Source organism: Chiloscyllium plagiosum, unplaced genomic scaffold (assembly GCF_037043375.1).
Source record: "Chiloscyllium plagiosum isolate Xiang-an unplaced genomic scaffold, Cpla_swu_hap1 HiC_scaffold_23, whole genome shotgun sequence".
In the NCBI taxonomy this organism is placed as follows: Eukaryota; Metazoa; Chordata; class Chondrichthyes; order Orectolobiformes; family Hemiscylliidae; genus Chiloscyllium; species Chiloscyllium plagiosum.
Window position 1 is genome coordinate 18,642,126 of NW_028270161.1, and position 22,671 is coordinate 18,664,796.

At 46.8% G+C, this 22,671-nt stretch overlaps 1 protein-coding gene across 1 annotated transcript in view; it reads right to left on the reverse strand.

Annotated features, from left to right (window-relative positions):
• Positions 1–6,366: 6,366 nt before the first annotated feature.
• LOC122561470 (striatin-interacting protein 2-like) overlaps positions 6,367–22,671 on the reverse strand; it is a 41,156-nt gene continuing 24,851 nt past the window's right edge. Inside the window, exons 15-17 of the mRNA XM_087999284.1 lie at positions 9,586–9,690; positions 8,672–8,876; positions 6,367–8,207 (exon numbers count right to left, since the gene is read on the reverse strand). Of these exons, the coding sequence (XP_087855410.1) occupies positions 7,951–8,207; positions 8,672–8,876; positions 9,586–9,690 (567 nt within the window). The 3' untranslated portion in view covers positions 6,367–7,950. The remainder of the gene's footprint in view (positions 8,208–8,671; positions 8,877–9,585; positions 9,691–22,671) is intronic.

Sequence of the window (22,671 nt, forward strand, 5' to 3'; positions counted from 1 at the left end):
CTGAGTTTCCCCGACACTTTATGCTTTTATTTCAGATTTCCAGCATCCGCGGTCCTTTGTTGTCTGTTTAACGGCACCAGCAGGATCTCTGGAAATGCCCAGCTGGGCATAATATGTCATGTCTTGAATTAAGGCAGTTGTTCATGCCCTGTGCTGCTGGGCCTGGGATAAATTTCGCTGTGAAAGCTGAAAAGGTACTGCTAATTAACAGGATGAGGTCCGGGGTGTTGGGGAATAAGTCACTCAGACGGTCCATCCCATAAGGGTCAGGGTGCCTACACAGAATGACATCAGGCCTAATAGTACAGGGCCAGCTCTTAATGGTATGTCTCTTGTCCAGGTAAACCTCCTCTTGATCCAATTACTTCCTCAGCCTGATCCTCCTGTTAGAAGGAAGTTATGAGTGGGGAGGTTTCCTGGGAAACTCTGTTTGTTTCCCTTAGTATTGTCCAAAGGGTGCAAAAACACCTACTTCACTAAGATATACATTACTGTTATGTGAAGCATCTGTGAGGTCCTATTTCCCCTGATTTAAATGCAGGTGTTAGGATAAGCCATAACTATCGAGAGTCTGTGCCTTATTCTTAATAGTTAACTCATCGATTAATTAATTATTTAAGGCAAAACATGTAACATGAACTATTAAGGGTGCAGTTTGTCCCGGTGAATCAGGGCCTTGATCAATGAAAACATTCTGGATACAATAAACAAGATCTCACACTATTCTGCAATGATTTATCAATATAACATAAAGTTATGGACCGAATACTGGAAAATTAGATTAGGTGATTGTTTTTGACCAATGTAAACTCGAAGGGTTGAGAGGCCTTCTTCTGTACTGTATTTATAACAATATATGTCCCAGACAATTTCCTGGTCAATGGAATTCAGCAATGACAATGTTATTGATCAGCACAGGGAGATGGTTAGATTCTCTCCTGTTGGAGATGGTTATTCTGTTGCTTGAATGTTACTTGCCACTTACCAGCCTGAGTCTGAATTTGTCCAGGTCTTCCTGCATACTTCCTTGCAGTATCTGAGGAGCTGTAAATATTGCTTAACTCTGTGATATCATCAGCAACTATATCTACACTGTTGGTTAGACCAAGTTTGTTTCTGGTTAGTGGTATTTCCTTGGTATTTGATAGTGGGGTATTCAATGATGGTATAGCAGCTTAATGTCAGAGGGACAGGGTTAAAGCATTCTCTTTTTGGAAATGGTCATTGTTTAAGCTCTTGCAGGGTAGGAATGTCACGTGCCACTTAGCAGTCCAAGCTTAAACTTTATACAAAATTTGGGCTTGTGGGCACAGACTCCCTCATGATCTGTGCAATGTGAATGGAATTGAACACCACTTTCTACTTCAAACCTAAACACTGATACCCTAGGATATTGCACTGAAGAACTTAGGCTTTGATGCCCTAGGTTAGATTAACCTCTAACACGCACAATGATCTATCTTTGTTATTGGTATGACTCCAACCAGTGATGAATTTTGCTTCAAACTCCTTCAATTTTACTTGGGCTTCTTGATGCCATACTCAACCAAATGTTGCCTTGATGGCACTTGCACATCACCTCTGATAGTAGCTAGTTTTGAAAAGATTTGTAGCTCAGTTTGAGGTTTTGGATGTAGGTTTGCTCACTGAGCTGAAAGGTTCATTTCCAGACATTTCCAGAACTCGATCTAACTACTCAGACTCCTTGGCATCATGGTAGTCCACAAATCCACCAACACACTAAAAGAGCAGCTTAATGAACTTGAAAGACCCTATACAGACAATGAGCAAAACTAACGTCATTTACAAAATACCGTGCAAGGACTGTAACCAACACTACATTGGACAAACAGGCAGAAAAACTAGCCACCAGGATACATGAACCACCAACTAGCCACAAAAAGACATGACCCTCTCTCACTAGTATCCTCACATATGGACGAGGAAGGACACCACTTCGATTGGGACAGTACATCCATCCTAGGACAAGCCAAACAAAGACACGCAAGAGAATTCCTAGAAACATTCCAACCGGAACTCTATCAACAAACACATCGAGTTAGACCCCATTTACCATCCCCTGAGAAAAGGAACAGGAAGTGACTTCACCACAGGAAATAACATCACCAACCCAAAGAAACCCAAACATAAATAGAAAGCAGGAGTTTTCAGCATTGCTTTGCATGAGGTCCACTGAAGATGTTACCTAGTAAGGAACAAAACGTCTGGAAATGAACCTTTCAGCTCAGCGAGCAAACCTACATCCAAAATCTCTGATAGAATGTCCTAGTTTGGACTAAGGCTGTAATGAAGTCTGAAACAGAGTGATAGGAATCGAATAAAGACACAGTGCTGTGAAAGTGCTAAATTTTGCTTTTATTTGATAATGAGAGTAAGCTTTGTTGAAAGCACAGCTGTTGACATCTTTCATCACTTTATTTAAGGATTATTCCTTCAATAAGAAACCACTACAAAATTTGCACTCTGTGCTTGATGAATTAATACTCAATGGAGAAGTACTTCACCCCAATTCGATTATGAAGTTGTTTGCCTCTCCATTTCTGTGTCAATGAGGGGGACTGACCTCTGACCTGCCTGGACCACACAGTCAATGCATTCATTACGGCTGTTGGTGTTTCCTACTGAGGAGGAGAGTTTTGCCTCTATTTTACTAGAAACATTCAAAAGAAAAACTAGTTTTAAGGAATGAGAGATGCAGTAATCTAACTTGTAAACTCTCTTGATATTTATACCAAGCTGGTTTGTAATCCTGTAATTCACAGCCTTTTAAATTAATTCCCAACAAGCTTGGGGAGGTGGGGCGGGGGGGGGCTGTTTGGTTGTTCTTGCTGATAAAAAAAAAGCTGATTGCTAAGTTTTGTAGTTGTTATAATAAACCGAAGGTATTTCATTTGTGTTTAAGTCTCTCGCCATTTTTTTTCTCTTTTTGCTAAAAGTATTTTGTTAGATCAATATTATTTTATATACGTTGCCATAAAATAAAGTGTAAAGAGCAGAGATACCAAAGTTATTTAATCACAACATTGAACAAAATATTAATAGAAATGGCAGGCTCAGTGACGTGCTGCTACTGCAATGTGTTGGACACCAAGCTAATCCAGAGTGGACACATTTGCAGTACGTGTTTGCAGGTCAAGCGACTTCCAATCTGAGCTGATCTGAGCTGCAGACATTGCACATTTAGGGTTGGGGGATGCGGACTGAAGAGAGAAAATCACTGGTCTGGGTTGCAAAGTAGAAATGTGGAGATAAATAAGTATGTTGATTTTTTTTTTAACCGTAAGTAATAAAATGCTAACACAGAGCTTCGTTCTTACAATACCTGTTCAGCTAGGATGTCAAGCTAACAAGAACACCTGACAGTTTAGCATCATTTTACCACAAATACAATGGACTGAATAAATTCCTTCCATAAAGTAAATTTTATTAAGCTTGTACAGGTACACAATCCTTTATCTGAAATCCTTGAGGCCAGTTGTTTTTTGGATTTCAGTTTTTCAGGTTTCAGAATAAATGACATTTTCACAGTAAAATAAAAAAATCTTACTGAACAGCAGACCCACGTGTGACTATTATGAGCGCTGAGACATAACTGACGCCTGCCAGCACTGGGCCACGCTGCCACGTCACATCTGAGTGATGTGGATCGAGTGGGTGTGGTGTTGGGTCACCCGTTCGCATGCCAAACAACCTTGTTAATACAGAAAAAAAAACTTTGTGAAAAGAACTTCGGATTTCGGAGCTTTTCAGATTTTGGATAAAGGATTGTGTACCTGTATTTGTGCTGACAGACCTAGAGATCTTTCAATCCCAAAATGATGGCAATTATTGGATTTTGTTGGTCCATAAAACTGGAAGCACGGATTTTAAACAAATCAGGATTTTTTTTTGCCACCTCACCACACCCCTATTATGTGGCTATTTGCATATTCATTTTCCATCTCATTGATTTTCACTTGTTTACACGACGGAATGACCCAATAAATGTCTAGACAATCTTTAACTTACCACTGCCCAGCCAACTGGACAATCTCCTTTTTTAGCTCCAGAATAGCTGTTTGTAAGGTAGACCCTTCAGCTCATGTCTGCTATGACATCATGAATAGGGATAGTGCATTGTGGGAAGCATGACATCGCAGGATGAGGAGTAGCATGGGTTTAAAACAAAGAGAGCAAAGAGTCTTCTGACAAGAGCTCTTTCTGATTATCAAAGGATTTAATGTGAAACATTGCCTGCATGTCAACACTTTGTGGGGTAAAAACAATGACTGCAGATGCTGGAAACCAGATTCTGGATCAGTGGTGCTGGAAGAGCACAGCAATTCAGGCAGCATCCGAGGACAGGCAAAATCGACGTTTCGGGCAAAAGGCCTTCATGAAGGGCTTTTGCCCGAAACGTCGATTTTGCCTGTCCTCGGATGCTGCCTGAATTGCTGTGCTCTTCCAGCACCACTGATCCAGACTTTGTGGGGTAAGTCTTATACCAGAGTGCAATGAGGATGTCAAACTCTTCAACACAGAGTGCAATTGAAAATAGTACAGTTATGTTTAAGGGGTAGCTAGATTGACACTTGTGGGAGAAATGAATCCAAGGTGAAGGAGCAGCGTAGCCACCTACATGGACCAGTTGGGATATGGCCTGTTAGCACTGTGCCAAATGGTCTAGTTCAACTAAATGTTATTTGTTTCATAATATTAAGGACTGTGCGTGTTTTGGGTTGTACAATCATTTACTCAAAACCTATCTTCTCCACTCCAATACATTTCTAATGCTTAACTCCAAATTTACACATGGTAGTCTGAATATTAATCAAAGTTTAACCTTCACAATTCGCTGGTTAGGCCCCAGCTTAACAACATTATCCATTTCTGAGTGCTACATAATAGGAAAGATGTCAAAGTGAGGATGCAGAAGACTAACTCGAATGATAGCAGGGATGCAAGAAATCATTTATGATGAGAAAGTTAAGATGTTGGAATAGTTTTCCTTGGTGAAGATTGAAAAATGGAGATTTAACAGTGATGTTCAACATCAAGGGTTTTGATAGACTGCTCTCATTGAGTTTGGGATTAAAACGGTGTTGTGTGCAATTGTCTATGGGATGGTCAGTTCCTAGATATGACAGATTTAAGATAAATGTCAGATAGGTCAATGTCAGGAAGAATTTTTCAAAGTGGCAGGACATGTTGATCTGGGTATCAGTGTACACAGGTTGGTGGAAACAGATTCAATTTTAAAGGACTTGAATAATTGTTTAGGATGACAGATTTACAAAACAATGAGGGGGGGAAAGACAACATGATCAATTTGATAGTTCATTCAGAAACTGGAAGCAGAGAAAATGGGCCAAACCATCTCCTTGAGTACGTAAGGTTGCCCATCAATCTTTGGGCAGCATTCGGAGATATTTTTTCCACCAAAAAAAATGAAGTGATGGCAGAATGAACCAGTTGATCAATTCTGTCCAGTGACTGGGAATGATTTTATGCCCAAGTTATATTATGTAACCATCCTCCATTCATGGCATTTTGGTGGAGAGATAATACTATTTTGAGGGGCTTGGACAAAGTGTATGGAAAGGGCCTATTAACCTTAGTAGAGAGGCTAGTGACTGGCGGGGAGGGGGATGCTGGATGAAGTGTGTTTCTCTCTCTCCACAGATGCTGTTAAATCTATAGAGTCAATGTTTTGAGTCCAATATGACTCTTAACTCTGTTTCTTTCTCCATAGATACAATCAGTCTTGAGTATCTTAGTACAGAGGAACCTCAATTATCCAAACGAGACGGGTGGGCAGTATTTTGTTCAGATAATTGATTATTTGGTTAATCGATTTAATGCCTTTCCTTTGGGGTTCAGAGTTTTCTATTAAGTCTGCTCCCCATTCAGAAGACAAGCAGCAGCACAACACACGCGAGCCCTTGCCTGCCCCCACCGCCCACTGCCCAAACCCCATCCAACACTGCCCCCCAAACCCTGTCCAACCCCACCCCCTGCTTGACCCCTGTCAGCCCCCTCCCCGGGGCAGCTGGACTGGCCAACAACAACAAGGCTGCTGCCAGATTCGACCTCTGCCCTGTGCAGGACAATGTTGGAGAGATTATCTGGGGAAGGGGAGTTTAGGATACACGCCTGTGTAGAAATCCAGGGAAAGTGTGGGGAGAGAGAGAGAGAGAGTGAGAGATCAGTCATTTAGAGACAGTGCCTGTGCTGCCATCAGTCCAGGACTGTTCTTGGAAGCACCTTTAATCACTGTAAACAAAAGACACGATCAATATTGGATACACATCTTTGACCTCAAGATCTCCTTTGGATAATCCAATTTTCGGATAATTGGTATTCGGATAATTGGTATTCGGATAATTGAGGTTCCTCTGTTTTTATTTCATGTCCCCAGCATTTGTAATACTTTGCTGTTATTTGAAGATTAGAGACAAGATATGGAACCATTTTTCTCCCAGATGATGTTAGGAGTCTGGAACTCATGACCCGAAAGGGTAGTGGAGACAGAAACTCTTAATTAAAAAGAGCAGCTTGACATGCACTTCAAGTGCCATTAACTGGAAGAGCTGGAAAATCAGATTAGGTTGGTTGATTAATTTTTGGTTGTTGCAACAACCAGATACAACGGCTGCAAATGTTCCATGATTTTACAGTGCAGTTTCAATTATGAATTTTGTTTCTTCCAGATTTTACAGACTCGATTGAAGTAGATTCTGCAGACTGTTTGCTGTTTAAACAGACTTATTGCTGAATAATTACATTGCTCGATGTGAAATAAAAAGTTGACAGAGTCATCGCCTGCCTCAAGCTAACTGGTTGGTGCAATAGTGTCAGCCTTGGCTCAGAGGTACCACCCTTGCTAGAAGGCTATGGGTTCAAGTCCCAACCAGGGACTTCAACACAATCTCGGCAGCCATTAGTGCAGTACTGAGGCAGAGCAGCAATCCTTTGGATGGGACATTGAACCAAAGCCTTGAAGATCATTCCAGGTTGTTAGTTAACACACTGCTTCAGCTAAGCTGCAAAAGTCACAATTCTGCCAGGGCCCTGGACACAAACAATACCACATTAACAGGTTATGGGCCAGACTGGTTATGTATTTAAATAAAACAGGGAAACTCAAAAAAACTTACTCATTCATAGGAGACCATTACCACTGCCCAGCTAAGGTTCCCAGGCATCATCTAAAAGTATTTCAGCATCAGGAACTTTACTGTCTCTCACATTTCCATCATCCCCTCTGACCCATCATGGCCAGCACTGCTGGGTGGCACAGTTTTAATGAGCAGCAGCAGACCCCTCAAGAAGACAAGAGCACAAAGCTCTGCATTAAACTCATCCAAGCCTCTGATCCACAGAGCTTTAAGCACAACTATCGTCCAATGCACTGTGTTAGCTCCTTGCCAGGCCACGGTGCATGTTGATTGTAAATCACCTTGAAATAAACACCATTAATATAATTGGTTGGGAATGGGGGAGTGGGTCGGACGGTGGTGCAACATTGTTCTGACCCCTCCACATCAAGTGTATCAGTGAATGTGAACACAGTTCCTCTTCTGTGCAAACTCAAGCCTTCAACAGTAAAAACACACATCAAGATCCACTCAGTACTCAATCTGTCAAGTCAAGTGGGTTGAAAGAGGGTCTCCTCTGAATGATGCCCTATCCCCTGGTCCAGTTGGACATAAGAGTTCAACCCCAGCCCAAGATATGGGCATTTACTCAGTCACACCAGGCTCTTGGGTGGTAATACGCAGGGCCTGATGGGGACGTTGGGGGATAATTGAAGCTGTAAAATCACTTCTCCCATGCAATGAAGTTAAAAACCAAACACCAATTGACTGCTGAGATGGATTTTTCATTGAAAGAAGTCTTTTGAAGACAGGCCATCATAGATGCATCTCCTTAGGAAATGAGCTGTTCTTATTAAGCTAGAGGCTGTAGAAGATCCTCCCAGCGGATGGGCTGGGCAAAAACTTCCCTCTCCAACCAGAGTTCATAGCTGTAGTGGAAATCCTCCGGCAGTGAGACATGATGGCCCAGGACACTCTGAAGGCAGTTGTCCACAGGAGCAAATTCCAGGTCATTGTGGTGCAAACTATAGCGCCGGTTGTTGAACATCTCAATATTGATTCTCAGTGCACATTCCTCTGCCTGGAAGTCCCAGGGTCGAGCATCAATATCTGCAGGAAGACAGACAGATGTCACAACTTACCGGGCGTGGAAATTACTCGAGATCCCAGAATTCTGTGAATGATGTCAGAATTGAGCACGCATAATTATTAAAAAAAAAAGCTCTCTAAATGACAGTGCCAGTAAAAGGAGTACTGCACTGTCAGAGGTGTCACTAAGCTGAGGACCCCTCTCTGCTCTCAGTGGACTTTATAGAACCCACAACCACAATTGGAAAAGCAGCATGCGAGCTGTCCGATAAACCTGACCAATATTTATCCCTCAACCAGCATTACTAAACCAAGTGATCAGAGCTATTTAGTGTGATCTTACAGTGTGCAAATTGACTGCTCTCTCTCCTTAATTACACAAGTAAGTGCCTTGCCAGAAGCCTCAAAGTCCCACATTACTACTGGGCTGGTCTACTGCGTACAATGTTGATCTAGGTTAACCACCCAAATGGTCTTCACCATACCATTGCCGTATGCCCAGTCATCATTGAGGCGGTGCCGCACTTTGTGGTAGATGGCTGACATGATCTTCATGTTGCTCTTCCTCCACTGACGGCCCAGGTACTTGGTTTGGAATTTGAGCAGTTTCAGTGCATAGAGCTGCAGCATTGCCTGTTTCGTCCTGAGCACCCGCTTCAAAATTGGTGCTGATTTGAAAACTACAAGCATCTAGAGATAAAGCAGAAGAGGTAAGCAATCAAGGGATGAACCAGTGAACATTTTGTACTAAAAGAATTAACAGGGTCAGTGTCATTCACAACCATGGGATTTCACAATAGACATTTTTAGGGTCTTGTGTGAAGGTGCATGTGTCATCGGGGCTTCTCTGTACCAGATCTGAAGGGCGACAATGAGATTAGGCATTGAGCACACATTGAGCATTGTAAAGAGGAACCTCGATCATCCAGCATTCGATTATCCAAATATCGGATTATCCGGCAAGATTGGAAGGTCCCAATGTTTGGCTAAACAATGCTTTCCGGCATTCAATTATCCGGAATTCAATTAACCAAACGAAATACTCCCTGCTCGTTTCCTTCAGTTAATTGAGGTTTCTCTGTATAGACAATGGGCCGTCATTGGCATGACTGGCTCATTTTCCACAAATGACAGATCTATAATGCGAACCAACTATTTATTTATTTCAGTGATCTTAAGTAGAGATAATACATGTACAAAGGCCAGACTGTCTGACCCAGGACTGGTCTATGGTGACGTGGTGAGGTGATGGGGCTGGGGAGGGTGCAGCACGACTGAAAAAAAATTGCACTCAAGTTTAAGCTCAAGTTTCATGGTGGATGTGCCATCGTTATTGGGATCCCTGATGCTGCTTGTGGTAACCTACAAACCCACAAAACAAATTAATTTTCAGTCTCACCATGATACGCGAGTGTTTCCATTTGGTCAGCTTGTTTAGGATACGCAGCAGGTTGATACAGGAGAAAAGATTCCTCCAGCAGAACTGAGTGTGGTCACCAGCTTCCTGGAGGCAATACAAACAAAAATCACCTTTATATAGCCCCTTTAACATATTAAAATTGTAATGATATCAGATTGGAAATATAGAATAATTTAGAAAAATTAGAATAAGTAATTCGGTAGGACACACATGAATACTAAAAATATTTAAAGATAAAACTCCATGTAGAACAATGAGTGAAATACTCCATTGCATCTTGCAGGAAAAGCTAGAAAAGTTCATTTTCAAATTCAGATAGGGTTAGAAAGAGACATGGCACCATCACACCTAGGCACAAAAATATGATGTGGATTGGCTCAGGTATGGAGGGCCTAAGGGCGTGTTCCTGGGTTGTAACGTTTCTTTGTTCTTTGTGCTATGTTAACTACAGCAGAAATACTTGAACTATCCAACTGATAACAGATCGGATTCAAAAGGTCCTCATCACATGAATACCATGAGACACCTGAATTAAACCACGTTCATGTCAAAAACAGAAACATTTTAAAAATAGTTTCTCAAGATTGAAAGTATATGGGAGAGATGAAAGAAATCTCCAATACGAGAGTTATAAAACATCACTGTAGTGAGTGTAAGCCAAGTAGACCGCACAGAATATGCGTTCCCTGATTGGGGTGTTAATCTGGTCCAATCAGGGAATCTTGTCTGACAGACATAAAAAGAAGTGTCGCCGCAGGGAGTGGAGTGCATCATTTCTCCCTCCAACTCTATTTTGATTTAGTCCCTACCCTCCCCCTCACTGTTTTTGATCACACAGCACTGTCCCTTGCTGTGAAGGGCAGTGTTTGTCACTGGCCACCCGGGTGTTTTCCTATCTTCCTGGTGGTGGAAATTGAATAAAAGATTGGTGCACTTTGTGTCTTTCACTGTGTCTCCCACCTGCGCACACACACACCATGGGTGCTGGGGAAAAAATAAGCACTACCGCACTTGGGTGGTAGTGTGGGGGTTAAAAAGAAAAAAAAAGAAAAAAAAAAAACAGGAGTCCCTACCCTCCCCTTCACTGTTTTTGATCACACAGCACTGCCCTTTGATGTGAAGGGCAGTGTTTGTCACTGGCCACTCGGGTGTTTTCCTATCTAAAAAAAAAAAAGAAGAAATAAGAAAAAAAAAAATAAAAAAATAAAATAAAAAGAAGTGTCGCCGCAGGGAGTGGAGTGCATCATTTCTCCCTCCAATTCTATTTTGATTTAGTCCCTACCCTCCCCCTCACTGTTTTGATCACACAGCACTGCCCTTTGATGTGAAGGGCAGTGTTTGTCACTGGCCACTCGGGTGTTTTCCTATCTTCCTGGTGGTGGAAATTGAATAAAGATTGGTGCACTTTGTGTCTTTCACTGTGTCTCACACCTGCACACACACACCATGGGTGCTGGGGATAAAATAAGCACTACCGCACTTAGGTGGTAGTGTGGGGGTTAAAACAAAAAAAAAGAAGAAAAAAAATAAAAAAAATAAAAAGAAGTGTCGCCGCAGGGAGTGGAGTGCATCATTTCTCCCTCCAATTCTATTTTGATTTAATCCCTACCCTCCCCTTCACTGTTTTGATCACACAGCACTGTCCCTTGATGTGAAGGGCAGTGCTTGTCACTGGCCACCCGGGTGTTTTCCTATCTTCCTGGTGGTGGAAATTGAATAAAGATTCGTGCACTTTGTGTCTTTCACTAAAAAAAAAAGAAGTGTCGCCGCAGGGAGTGGAGTGCATCATTTCTCCCTCCAATTCTATTTTGATTTAGGCCCTACCCTCCCCTTCACTGTTTTGATCACACAGCACTGCCCTTTGAGAAGGGCAGTGTTTGTCACTGGCCACTCGGGTGTTTTCCTATCTTCCTGGTGGTGGAATTTGAATAAAGATTCGTGCACCTTGTGTCTCTCACTGTGTCTCACACCTGCACACACACACCATGGGTGCTGGGGATAAAATAAGCACTACCGCACTTAGGAGATAGTGTGGGGGTTAAATAAAAAAGAGAAAAGAAAAAAAAAAATAAATAGGGAAAAAAAAAGAAAAAAAAGAAAAACAAAATATAAAAAGAAGTGTCGCCGCAGGGAGTGGACTGCATTATTTCCCCCTCCAACTCTATTTTGATTTAGTCCCTACCCTCCCCTTCACTGTTTTGATCACACAGCACTGTCCCTTGATGTGAAGGGCAGTGTTTGTCACTGGCCACCCGGGTGTTTTCCTATCTTCCTGGTGGTGGAAATTGAATAAAGATTGGTGCACTTTGTGTCTTCCACTGTGTCTCACACCTGCACACACACACCATGGGTGCTGGGGATAAAATAAGCACTACCGCACTTAGGTGGTAGTGTGGGGGTTAAAATAAAAAAAAAATAAAAATAAAAAAATATAAATAGGGATTCACACAGCAAGAAAAAAAAATAAAAAGTGTCGCCGCAGGGAGTGGACTGCATTATTTCCCCCTCCAACTCTATTTTGATTTAGTCCCTACCCTCCCCTTCACTGTTTTGATCACACAGCACTGCCCTTTGATGTGAAGGGCAGTGTTTGTCACTGGCCACCCGGGAGTTTTCCTATCTTCCTGGTGGTGGAAATTGAATAAAGATTTATGCACCTTGTGTCTTTCACTGTCTCACACCTGCACACACACACCATGGGTGCTGGGGGAAAAATAAGCACTACCGCAGTTGGGCGGTAGTGTGGGGGTTAATATATAAAAAAAACAAAAAAAACAACAAAATAAGTGTCGCCGCAGGGAGTGGAGTGCATTATTTCCCCCTCCAACTCTATTTTGATTTAGTCCCTACCCTCCCCTTCACTGTTTTTGATCACACAGCACTGCCCTTTGATGTGAAGGGCAGTGTTTGTCACTGGCCACTTGAGTGTTTGCCTAATTTGAGTGTATGTGCAAGGACTCTCCTTGAAGGCGACTATCCCTAGACCAGCTGCCCGAAGGAGAAGGAGTAGGAGAAGGAGAGACCAGCACTCCCACTGCTGGTCTCTGGGACCCCGCCCAGACTTGCCTCAGCTGTTGCTGCTTGGGGCCTACCTCACTGCTGCTGCCTGGGACTTGCCTTGGGGCCCCTCCCAGGACCTCCACCACTGCTGCTGCCTGGGACTCAGTTTTGGGGCTGCCTGAGATTTGCCTTGGGGATCCTCCCCAGCAGGTCTGCCCCCACCACTGCGACCAAGGGCCTGCCCAGGACTTGCCAGAGGCCTGCCTCCACTGCTGCTGTTGTCTGAGGCCTGCCTCCACCACCGCTGCCTGGGACTCGCCTTGGGCCCCTCCCCAGGACCTCCACTGCTGCTGCCTGGTACTCAATTTTGGGGCTGCCTGGGACTTGCCTTGGGGACCCTCCCCAAACAGGTCTGCCCCCCCACTGCTGCGACCAAGGGCCTACCTGGGACTTGCCTCCACTGCTGCTGCTGCCTGAGACTCTCCTTGGGCCCCTCCACCACTACTGCCTGGGACTCAATTTCGGGGCTGCCTGGGACTTGTCTTGGGGACCCTCCCCAACAGGTCTGCCCCCACCGCCGCGACTGAGGGCCAACCTAGGACTCGCCCGAAGCCTGCCTCTACTGCTGTTGTCGCCTGAGGCCTGCCTCCTCGGCCCCTCCCTACAACCTCCACCACTGCTGCTGCCAGAGGCCCACCTCCGCCGCTGCTGCCTGGGGCTTGCCAACAATCAGCAGCAGAGTATGGCGAGCCCGAAGGTCGCGGGGCCCAGCCGCACCTACACCGGGGTAGCCGCTGCCTTGGGCTCGGTTGTCCCAACCCCAGCTGCGACGTCAACCCCCTTCAGGCACCTGACCAAACGCCTGGGGGTAAAGGCCTAACCCCACCCCAACATGACCATCGAGGCCTGCAGCAAGGCCATGGCTAGTGTGGTCGGCCCACTGGCCATCGTCGCTGCGGCCCGGATGTACGGGAAGCCCGTCTTTTTTCTGAAGACCGAGCAAGCGGTCCACCTGGCCGTGGAGAGGGGTCTCACTGAGGGCGGGACACATTTGCCCGTCGACCCTCTGGAGGTTACGGCCCAGAGGGTCGTGATCTCCAACGTCCCGCCCTTCATTGCCAGCGAGCTCCTTCGCCCCCACTTCACCGCCTTGGGGAGATCAGGTCAGGGGTCTAACCGCTCCTGCTCGGTCTTAAGGACCCCGCCCTCTGACACATCTACTCCTTCCGACGCCAGGTTTTCATTTGCCTGGCCCGGGAGGAGGTCACCGGGGGCGGGGGGCGGCGGGGGCGGGGGGGGGGGGGGGGGGGGGGGTGGGGGGGGGGGGGGGGGCGGGGGGGGGGGGGGGCGGGGGGGGGGGGCGGGGGGGGGGGGGGGGGGGCGGGACCCCGGGCCCCATGACCACCGAGGGGGGCGGGGAGGGGAAGGCCCATAAATCCCCCCCGGTCTCTCTGGGGAAAAGGCACCGTCACTTGGGACTCTCCAGCAGCGCGCTGGCGGTGCTGCCCCTCTCCGGGGGACGAACCAACGGTGTCCCGCACCGCGGCCCGACTTGACAAAACCCCTAGGGGCTACAGCAGGGCCTCGTGCTGCCTCGACTCCTCCGGCCCCTGGGGAGGACTTCAATAACCACGAGGGCCGTGGTGCAGGCGACGATGGAGGACCCTCTGCTGGGTCGTCTAGCGGTGGAGGGGAGAAGGGTGTTATCCTCGCTCCTCCCTCCCAGACTGTTTTTCCGGGGGCCTTGGCCCTGGGGGATGACCTTTACCCCGAGGAGCCAGACCTTTTTCCTGAGGAGCCGGTGTCGGGAGAGGAGCGGGGCCCCGAGCCTCTGCTGCCCGACGACCTGAACTCGGGGCGTTCCGGGAAGGGGTGCGCCGAGGAAGGTACCGCCGGTGACCCTGGGGGTGGGGTCGCCGGGGGTTTGAGGCCGGTTGGCGGCGCCGGACCAGTCCCCATCCTCTCGGTGGGAGAGGGGTCGGTCTGACTGTGGAGTTCTTCAGGGCGTTCTGGGAGGTCCTGGGGAGCGACTACGCACAGGTCCTGGGGGAGTGTCTAAATGCCGGACAGCTGCCCCTTTCTTGGCGCAGGGCGGTCATCGTCCTGCTGCCAAAGAAGGGGGACATTCATTCTTTAAAGAACTGGCGTCCGGTCTCCCTCCTCAGCACGGATTACAAAATCTTCGCCAGGGTGTTGTCTTCTCGCCTGGCCTCCGTGCTGGCCCACATGATTCACCCGGACCAGTCCTACACTGTCCCGGGCAGGAGGATACACGATAACGTCCACCTGGTCCGGGACCTGATCCATTTCTGTCGACGGGCTGGTCTGCCGAGCGCCTTCCTGTCTCTCGACCAGGAGAAGGCGTTCGACAGGGTCGATCACGAGTACCTGCTCGGGACTCTGCGGGCACTCTGGTTCGGGACGCGGTTTGTCGCCCGGATCCGACTTTTGTACGCCGCCGCAGTGTCTGGTTAAAGTTAACGGGTCCCTGACGGCGCCCCTTCGCTTCGGGAGAGGAGTGCGTCAAGGCTGCCCCCTGTCCGACCAGCTGTATTCCCTGTGCGTGGAGCCTTTCCTGCGCCTCTTGTGGAGGAGGCTGTCGGGGCTGGTTCTGTGCGGCGCGGGCACAGGGGTGGTCCTCCCGGCCTACGCCGACGATGTGCTCCTCACTTTCACCGACCCGGCTGACCTGGGGAGGATGCGCGAGTGCCAGGCCGTGTACTCGGCGGCGTCTTCCGCCAGGATCAACTGGGCCAAATGTTCCGGACTACTGGTCGGTCCGTGGCGGGTGGACTCTCTGCCGGAGGAGTTACGCAGGTTCAGCTGGAGTACCACCCATCTCCTCCTACCTGGGGGTCTACCTCAGCCCAGCTGAGGAATCCTGGCCGACCAACTGGCAGGAGCTGGAGGCCAAAGTCTCGGCTCGCCTATGCTGCTGGACAGGACTGCTCCGAGTACTATCTTACAGGAGTCGAGTGCTGATCATAAACCAGCTGGTGGCCACCATGCTGTGGTACCGGCTAGTCACTTTGGTCCCTCCTCCTGGCTTTGTTGCTGACATCCAGAGAATGTTGGTCGACTTCTTCTGGGACAAAAAGATGCACTGGGTCGCCGCGCAGGTTCTGAGTCTCCCTATTGAGGAGGGCGGTCAGTCGCTGGTGTGCGTCCGCACCCAGGTCGCGACGTTCCGTTTTCAGACCCTGCGGCGATACCTTTACGTCGAGCCTCCTCCTAGATGGTGCGCCCTGGCGACGTATTTTTTCCGCCAGGTGCGTAACCTCAACTACGACACGCAGCTCCTGTTTGTCGACCGTGACGGTTTGCAGGTCGCCCTCAAGACGCTGCCTGTCTTTTACCAGGACCTGATCACTGTCTGGAACATGGTCGAATCGCACCGCGCCTACCCTCCGGCTGGAGTAGCGGCTGTCGTCAGGGAGCCGTTGCTCAGGAATCCGCACCTCCGTACTCGCGGGTTCGAGTGGCTGTCGGAGGGGAGGGCCGTGGCGGCGAGGGTGACCAGGGTCGGGGACGTGCTGGGTGCCGAGGGCCTGGGCTGGACGCTGCCGCAGGACATAGCGAGCAGGGCAGCGGTAGACGTCCGGTACGTGGCCACCGCCAACCGACACCTTAAAACGGCGGTGCTCAGACCCGACGTAGTGCACCAGTTGGAGGACGCTCAGGTGTGCGGTGGGATCCCGTCCGCACTCGCCCCAGCCCGGACGGAATTTCACATTGGCCCCAAGGTCCCGTACTTCCTGCGGGAGCCTGTGCCCCACAACCTGAGCCGCCTCTGGAATTTTAATTTTCCCTTCCGGTGGGTAAAAAGGAGGGTCCTGTATAGACTACTGCTGCACACCGTCCACCTCTCTTCCCTCATCCACCGTCCGGACACGCCTTGGTGTGCCCATTTGCCACCGGGCGGTGGGGATCCCCAGTGAAGGGCTCTCTACGCAGGAGTCCTCCCCCTTTCTCTCAGGGATTTGGGGTGCACACAGCAGTCCCCTGCAACCACAGATTGCGGTGGTTCATGGACTCCCAGCCCAACTGCTTGTTCTGTGGAGTCCGTGGACCACGTGTATGTTGAGTGTGGGCATTTGCACTCCCTTTTTGATTTTCTCAAAAACCTCCTCTGCTTTTGGCTGCACTTCAGTCCCACGCTCCTGATCTTTGGGCACCCGGTACAGAGGAGGGAGGGCAGGTCTGAAGACCTCCTCGTGAGTCTGCTCCTGGGACTGGCCATCAACAGGTCCAGGCAGCGGGCCGTGGAGGGGGTCATTAGGGCCTACTGCCTGCCCCTCTTCCGCGGTTACGTTAGGGCCGGATGTCCTTGGAGAAGGAGCACGCGGTGTCCACCGACACCCTGGAGTTGTTCAGGGAGAGGTGGGCGCCGCAGGGAGTGGAGTGCATTATTTCCCCCTCCAACTCTATTTTGATTTAATCCTTGCCCTCCCCTTCACTGTTTGATCACACAGCATTGCCCTTTGATGTGAAGGGCATCGCTTGTCACTGGCCACTCGGGTGTTTCCTTCCACCTGGTGGTGGAAACCAAATAAAGATTTGTGCACCTTGTGTCTTTCATGGTGTCTCACACCTGTACACATAGATGGGTGCTGGGGAAAAAATAAGCACTACCGCAGTTAGGCGGTAGTGTGGGGGTTTAAAAAAAAAAGGCAAAAAAAAGAGGAGCATCAGATGGGTGCGGGAGAAAAATAAGTACAGAAAAGTAAAAAAAAAATCAAACAGAAGTATCACCTGGTACCACAGTTAGGCGGTAGTGTGGGGAACAGAAGAAAAAAATAAACACAAGTATCAGGCATCATGAAAAGATTTTTTAAAAATACAGAAGTGTCAGAGGTTCTGTTCACTGACAGCTAGATGAGTATCAAGGACTCTTTACATGTACATAAAGGGATACATGGTGAGGGGATATCAGCCTCTGTGGAGTTATTTCACTGGCGACAAGAGAAAAGCATGCTCCTGAACAAATTTGCTTGTAACAGTTGTCTGAGTTGGGGTAAGCATTTCATGCTGTTATTTAGGAAGCTCGACTCGTTCAATTCTGAAGACTAAGAGCCAGGTATATGGAAAGAATGTGTTATATTTTCCAAGCAAATGACATTGGGGCAGATGAAAAGCCATTTGTAATTCTAACACCTTGTGGACCTGCAGCCTTTTTAGTTATTCGGAGGCTAACTTTCTCTGAGGCACCAGATACTAAAAGCTTTCAAGAATTGACAGATTAAGGCATATCATGACACCAAGCCTCCTCTAATTCTGAGTCGTGATTGGTTTTACTCGGCAATTCAACAACCGGAGAATCCGTATCAGGATTTGTGACTCGGTGAAGGCAACTGGCAAAGGGATGTGTCTTTGGTTTAACCGTTATTGAGATGATGAGAGACTGTTTGGTTTTTGGAACTAATGATATAACCATACAAGAACGCCTACTAGCTGAAGCCCAACTGGACTTCAAACAGGCAGTACAACTAGCTTTATCTTTGGAAAAATGCAGGAAATGGAGCATGAGTTATAGGGTATTCTATTGTAAGTGGATACCTTCGCCAGTGCGACTGAACCTGGGGAAGCACACTTGAGGGAAGGCAATTGCATAGCCTCACTCAGGACATATCCTGAACAGAGGGACTCTAGGTCAGCCCACAGCAAAACTCCAAACAAAGACAAGCCTTGGCCAAAGGGTTAAAATTTTCTTCAGGATTTAGGATGGCAAGCTGTTGTAGTTGCTGTCGGTATGTGGTATTGAGACAGCAAAAGAATCCCACCAGACCTAAATTGAGTAAGAGAACTCATAGGCTAGCATTCAAGAGAGTGCACACCCTGGAAAGTCCACCTATACCTGGTTTGGAAAAGTTAGATTGGTTTTAGTTTGAATGTTATGAAACAATCAAAATAAATGTCTGGTTAAACGTTCACACAGTTCTCATGGAGGTCAATAACAACGTAGCTGTACCAGTGATCACAGAACCAGTCTTGAACAAGATTTGCTCTGGATTCCAACCCTTAAGTTTGCGCAAGACCTCAGCTAGACTGAGAACCTATATCAGGGAACCTTTACAGATTAAGGGCACAACTTCGATTCCGTCTCTCATGAGAAGCAACTGGTTCAATTACCACTGATTGTAGTAAAAGGCTTGGGTGCAAGCTTAATGGGATGACATTGATTGAGAAAGATTCACCCAGATTGGTTCAATGTTTTGAGTTGAAAATGCCTGCCGAAGCCCTAATTAAATGTCCGGACATTTTTCGGGAAGGTCTAGGCTTATCAAAGGAGCCAAGGCCACTTTGAATGTTGACCAGGAAGCAATTCCATGATTCTGCAAGGCCCGCCCAGTGCTATTTGCCCTACGGGCAAAAGTAGAGCCAGAAATCAGGAGGCTGGAAAATGAAGGACTCGTCAAACCAGTACAGTTTCCGGAATGGGCAACACCAATTGTACTGGTTGTGAAGCCCAATGGGTTGGTTTGCCTTTGTATGAATTTTAAACAAATGGAAAACTGCTTTTTGCAGTGAGATAAATACCCAATCCATCACAGAGGATTTATACGCAAAGTTGGTATGGGGATGGGGGAGGGGTGATGGGGTTGTACTTCACGATGCTGGACAGGAGCCATGTGTACTAGCAATTGTGGTTAGTTGAGGATTCCCAGACGTACACTACAATTAATATCCATAAGGGTTTTTACAAACATATGACTGCCACCTGGGCTATCGTCAGCCCATGCAATTTTTCAGTGGATGGTGGAGAACATTTTACAAGGTCTACCCCAGTTTGTCGTTCATCTAGATGATGTGCTAATAACAGGGAAGACCAATAAGGAGCACTTAGAATTTATTGCCATAAGTATTTTTACAGGAAAAATACAATGAAAAGTGTTCTAAGTTGTCCCTTCATGGCGCCTACATTAATGACAAAAGACATGATACAACCACAATTTACAAATATAAGACAAAGTTCATCAAAGTCCATTTCATGGCTCCTGGTGTCAAAGAAATCCAAACAGGAGGTGACAGACACAGCTGGAACGAGAACAACATTCCCACTGAGAGCAAAACAACAGGACGAAAACTGAAATGCTGGGATGCCACCCCACTGGGCCAAAAGCCTCCGAAGAAAAACTGCTGCTAAGAATGCCATTTAAAAAACGCTGGGCCATTGAATCATTGGGGCTGGGGCCGGGGCAGGGGCAAGACCCACCCCCATAAAGATGGATAAAACGACATGCCAAGAAGTCGTAACACCGAGCTGGAAGCTCGCCAAAGATTAAGATTGAGCCGGACTGCCGTCAGGATCACAAAGCAGGCAAACCACTCCATCAGAGACCACTTTGCAGGCCTCCGGAAGGACTACAACATTGGACCGCTGGAAGTGACTGCCGCTTGCAAGAGGCTGGGAGGCCAAGTAGCAAATGCAGATGCAGTGACTGCCTCCCACTGGAGTTACACCACCAGTGGTACCGCCATTGGAAGAGTCTGTGATGGTGTTAGATATTCTGGACAGACTTCCAGTCACAGTGGACAATTTCATACTTTGGACCCAGGAAGATCCAGTTCTGGCAAAACTGAAACAACTGGTGGTGATGAGGGAGAATCCAAAAGGCCGTCACATCCAGAATTCAAATCTTCTTGGACCCGGAGAGACTAGATCACAGGACAGAAGGGCACATTATTATGGGGAGCAAGAGTGATTGTCTCAAACAAAGGTTGCTGTCAGGTACTGGCTGAACTCCACCAGGGGTTTCCAAAATGAACATTTTAGTGAGATGTTATGTCTGGTGACCAGAATTGATGTGGACATAACTGTATTGGTGGGGCAGTGCCCAGAGTGTCAACAAGGTCAAACACTGTTGCCAGCAGCTCCCCCACATATTTGTGGGAATAGCTGGGTAAACCCTGAACTCAGTCCTCCTATGGGCTAAATGTTCTTAGTCATCGGGGATGCCCAATCAAAATGGCCGGACGTGCATAGAATTCATTCATCATGCAACTTTCGCAATACACGAACTCCCAGAAGTATAGTCACAGATAATGGGCCATTGTTTACCAGTAGAGAATTGAGTATTTCCTAAAGTCAAATGGTATTCATCATGTATCGGGAGTTCCATACCATCCAATGGTCTGGCAGAAAGAGCAGTCCACACTAAACTGTCCTGGTTCCTGTTTGATTATAGCACCATCCCACATGCAACTACGTGATTGTTTAAGCAGAGAGAGCTCGCATGAGAAGGAGCGAGAGAGAAAACGGCATCAGGAATACCTATGCCAGACTCCACTGAATAATAGAGACCGTTTACTTCAGGAGGTGAAGTTTGGTGCAGGAGCCACAGGACTGGGTAAGAGGCATAGTGAATGCAAGGTCAGGTCCAGTTTGGGTAGGTGTGACGGTCCTGAACAAGCATGTGAACCATATGAAGGCTGCAAACTCAAAATGGTGCGAGAGAAAATATGCCCAACTCCTCAACTGCCTTTCCGACTGGTCTGGAACCCAAGGATTCTCCGTCTCCATAAAGTGATGAAGGTACCTCAGAATTTGAGACAGACAGGACGGATGTCACCACCTTGGCGCCTTTTGCAGCCTGAAGAAGAGAATTAATATCTTCCGAGTCGCTCTGGGAGCAAGAGGCGAGCTACAGTTCGTTTTGCTATATCGTGAAAGTTGTGTTCCTCTATAATCCCATGCTATAGAAAATCATGCGATGGTAAACTACCATAGGAAATTGTGCTGTAGAAGATCGCTCATAGAAAATCACTACACCCATTTAGTAGAACATTCACGTCATCCAAACAATGTCCATGATTCATCAATCGCGTTATAGCCAATTTATGCTGACGAAACATGCTTATAGCAGAATGACCTGTGCTGTGCTTTACACCTATCCCCCACCCCCACTCCACAATGGGGCAATCGGAAGAACCTGACCCAGGAGGAGCTACAATATAAAAAAAAGGACAGCCCTATGTTCTCTGACTCAGAGGGGGTGAGATGTAGTGATTGTAACGAGGTTAGCCAGCTGGACCTCATAGAATACGAGTTCCCTGATTGGATCAGATTAACAGTCAGGGACCCTGGCTGACAGATATAAACAGGAGTGTCCCTCCAACTCTATTTTGATTTAATCCCTGCCCTCCCCTTCACTGTTTGATCATACAGCATTGCCCTTTAATGTGAAGGGCACTGTTTGTCACAGGCTACTCGGGAGTTTCCTTTCTTCCTGGTGGTGGAAACCGAATAAAGATTTGTGCACCTTGTGTCTTTCACTGTGTCTCACACCTGCACACACACAACATGGGTGCTGGGGAATAAATAAGCATTACAGCAGTTAGGTGGTAGTGTGCGGGTAAAACAAAGAACAGGAGAAAAAAAAATAAACAGGAGTGTCAGAGGTTCTGACTCTGAAAGAACTAGATCAAGGATACTTCACATTGAAATAAAGGGCAACTTGGTTATGGGCCTCTGTGGAATTATTTCAATCATAAAGAAACAGATTAGATAAAACCTCAACTTCATAAAGGAATCTTCACCAAATAATTAAGGAGCAATGTTAAGGATGCAGCATCACATAAAAGTAGAAGGAATCCAGAAGCGTTAGGAACTTTCAGGTAATAATTCTCAATAGATATTTTGTCCCACCAGAAGCTTGGGTTTGAAGATAAAATATTACTTTAAATGTTGATGGATATTCTATTACAATATTTTACGCATACTTAGGTACTTCTGATTAATTAGAAATATCAAACTGGGCCCCGGGGGGGGTGGGGGTGTTGGTGAAGAATCCCGAACAAATGCAGGTTTACTTACTATTGCTCCCAGTGGTGGGGAGCTTTGATGAGATTGCGCTGAGTGTAGTAATTTAATTAAATAGAATTTAAGTTACCTTGTTATAAGGTGGTTTAATTTTATTTCATTTATTTATTTACTTTCATCTTTCTTCTTGGTTACTTATTGAATTGTAGTTTTTAAATAGAGTTTTTTTTGTATTTCGGTCATCTGTGGAGTAATAGTTTGTTTTCTATTATTGCTACTATATTATAAAGTTGTCATACTATTTT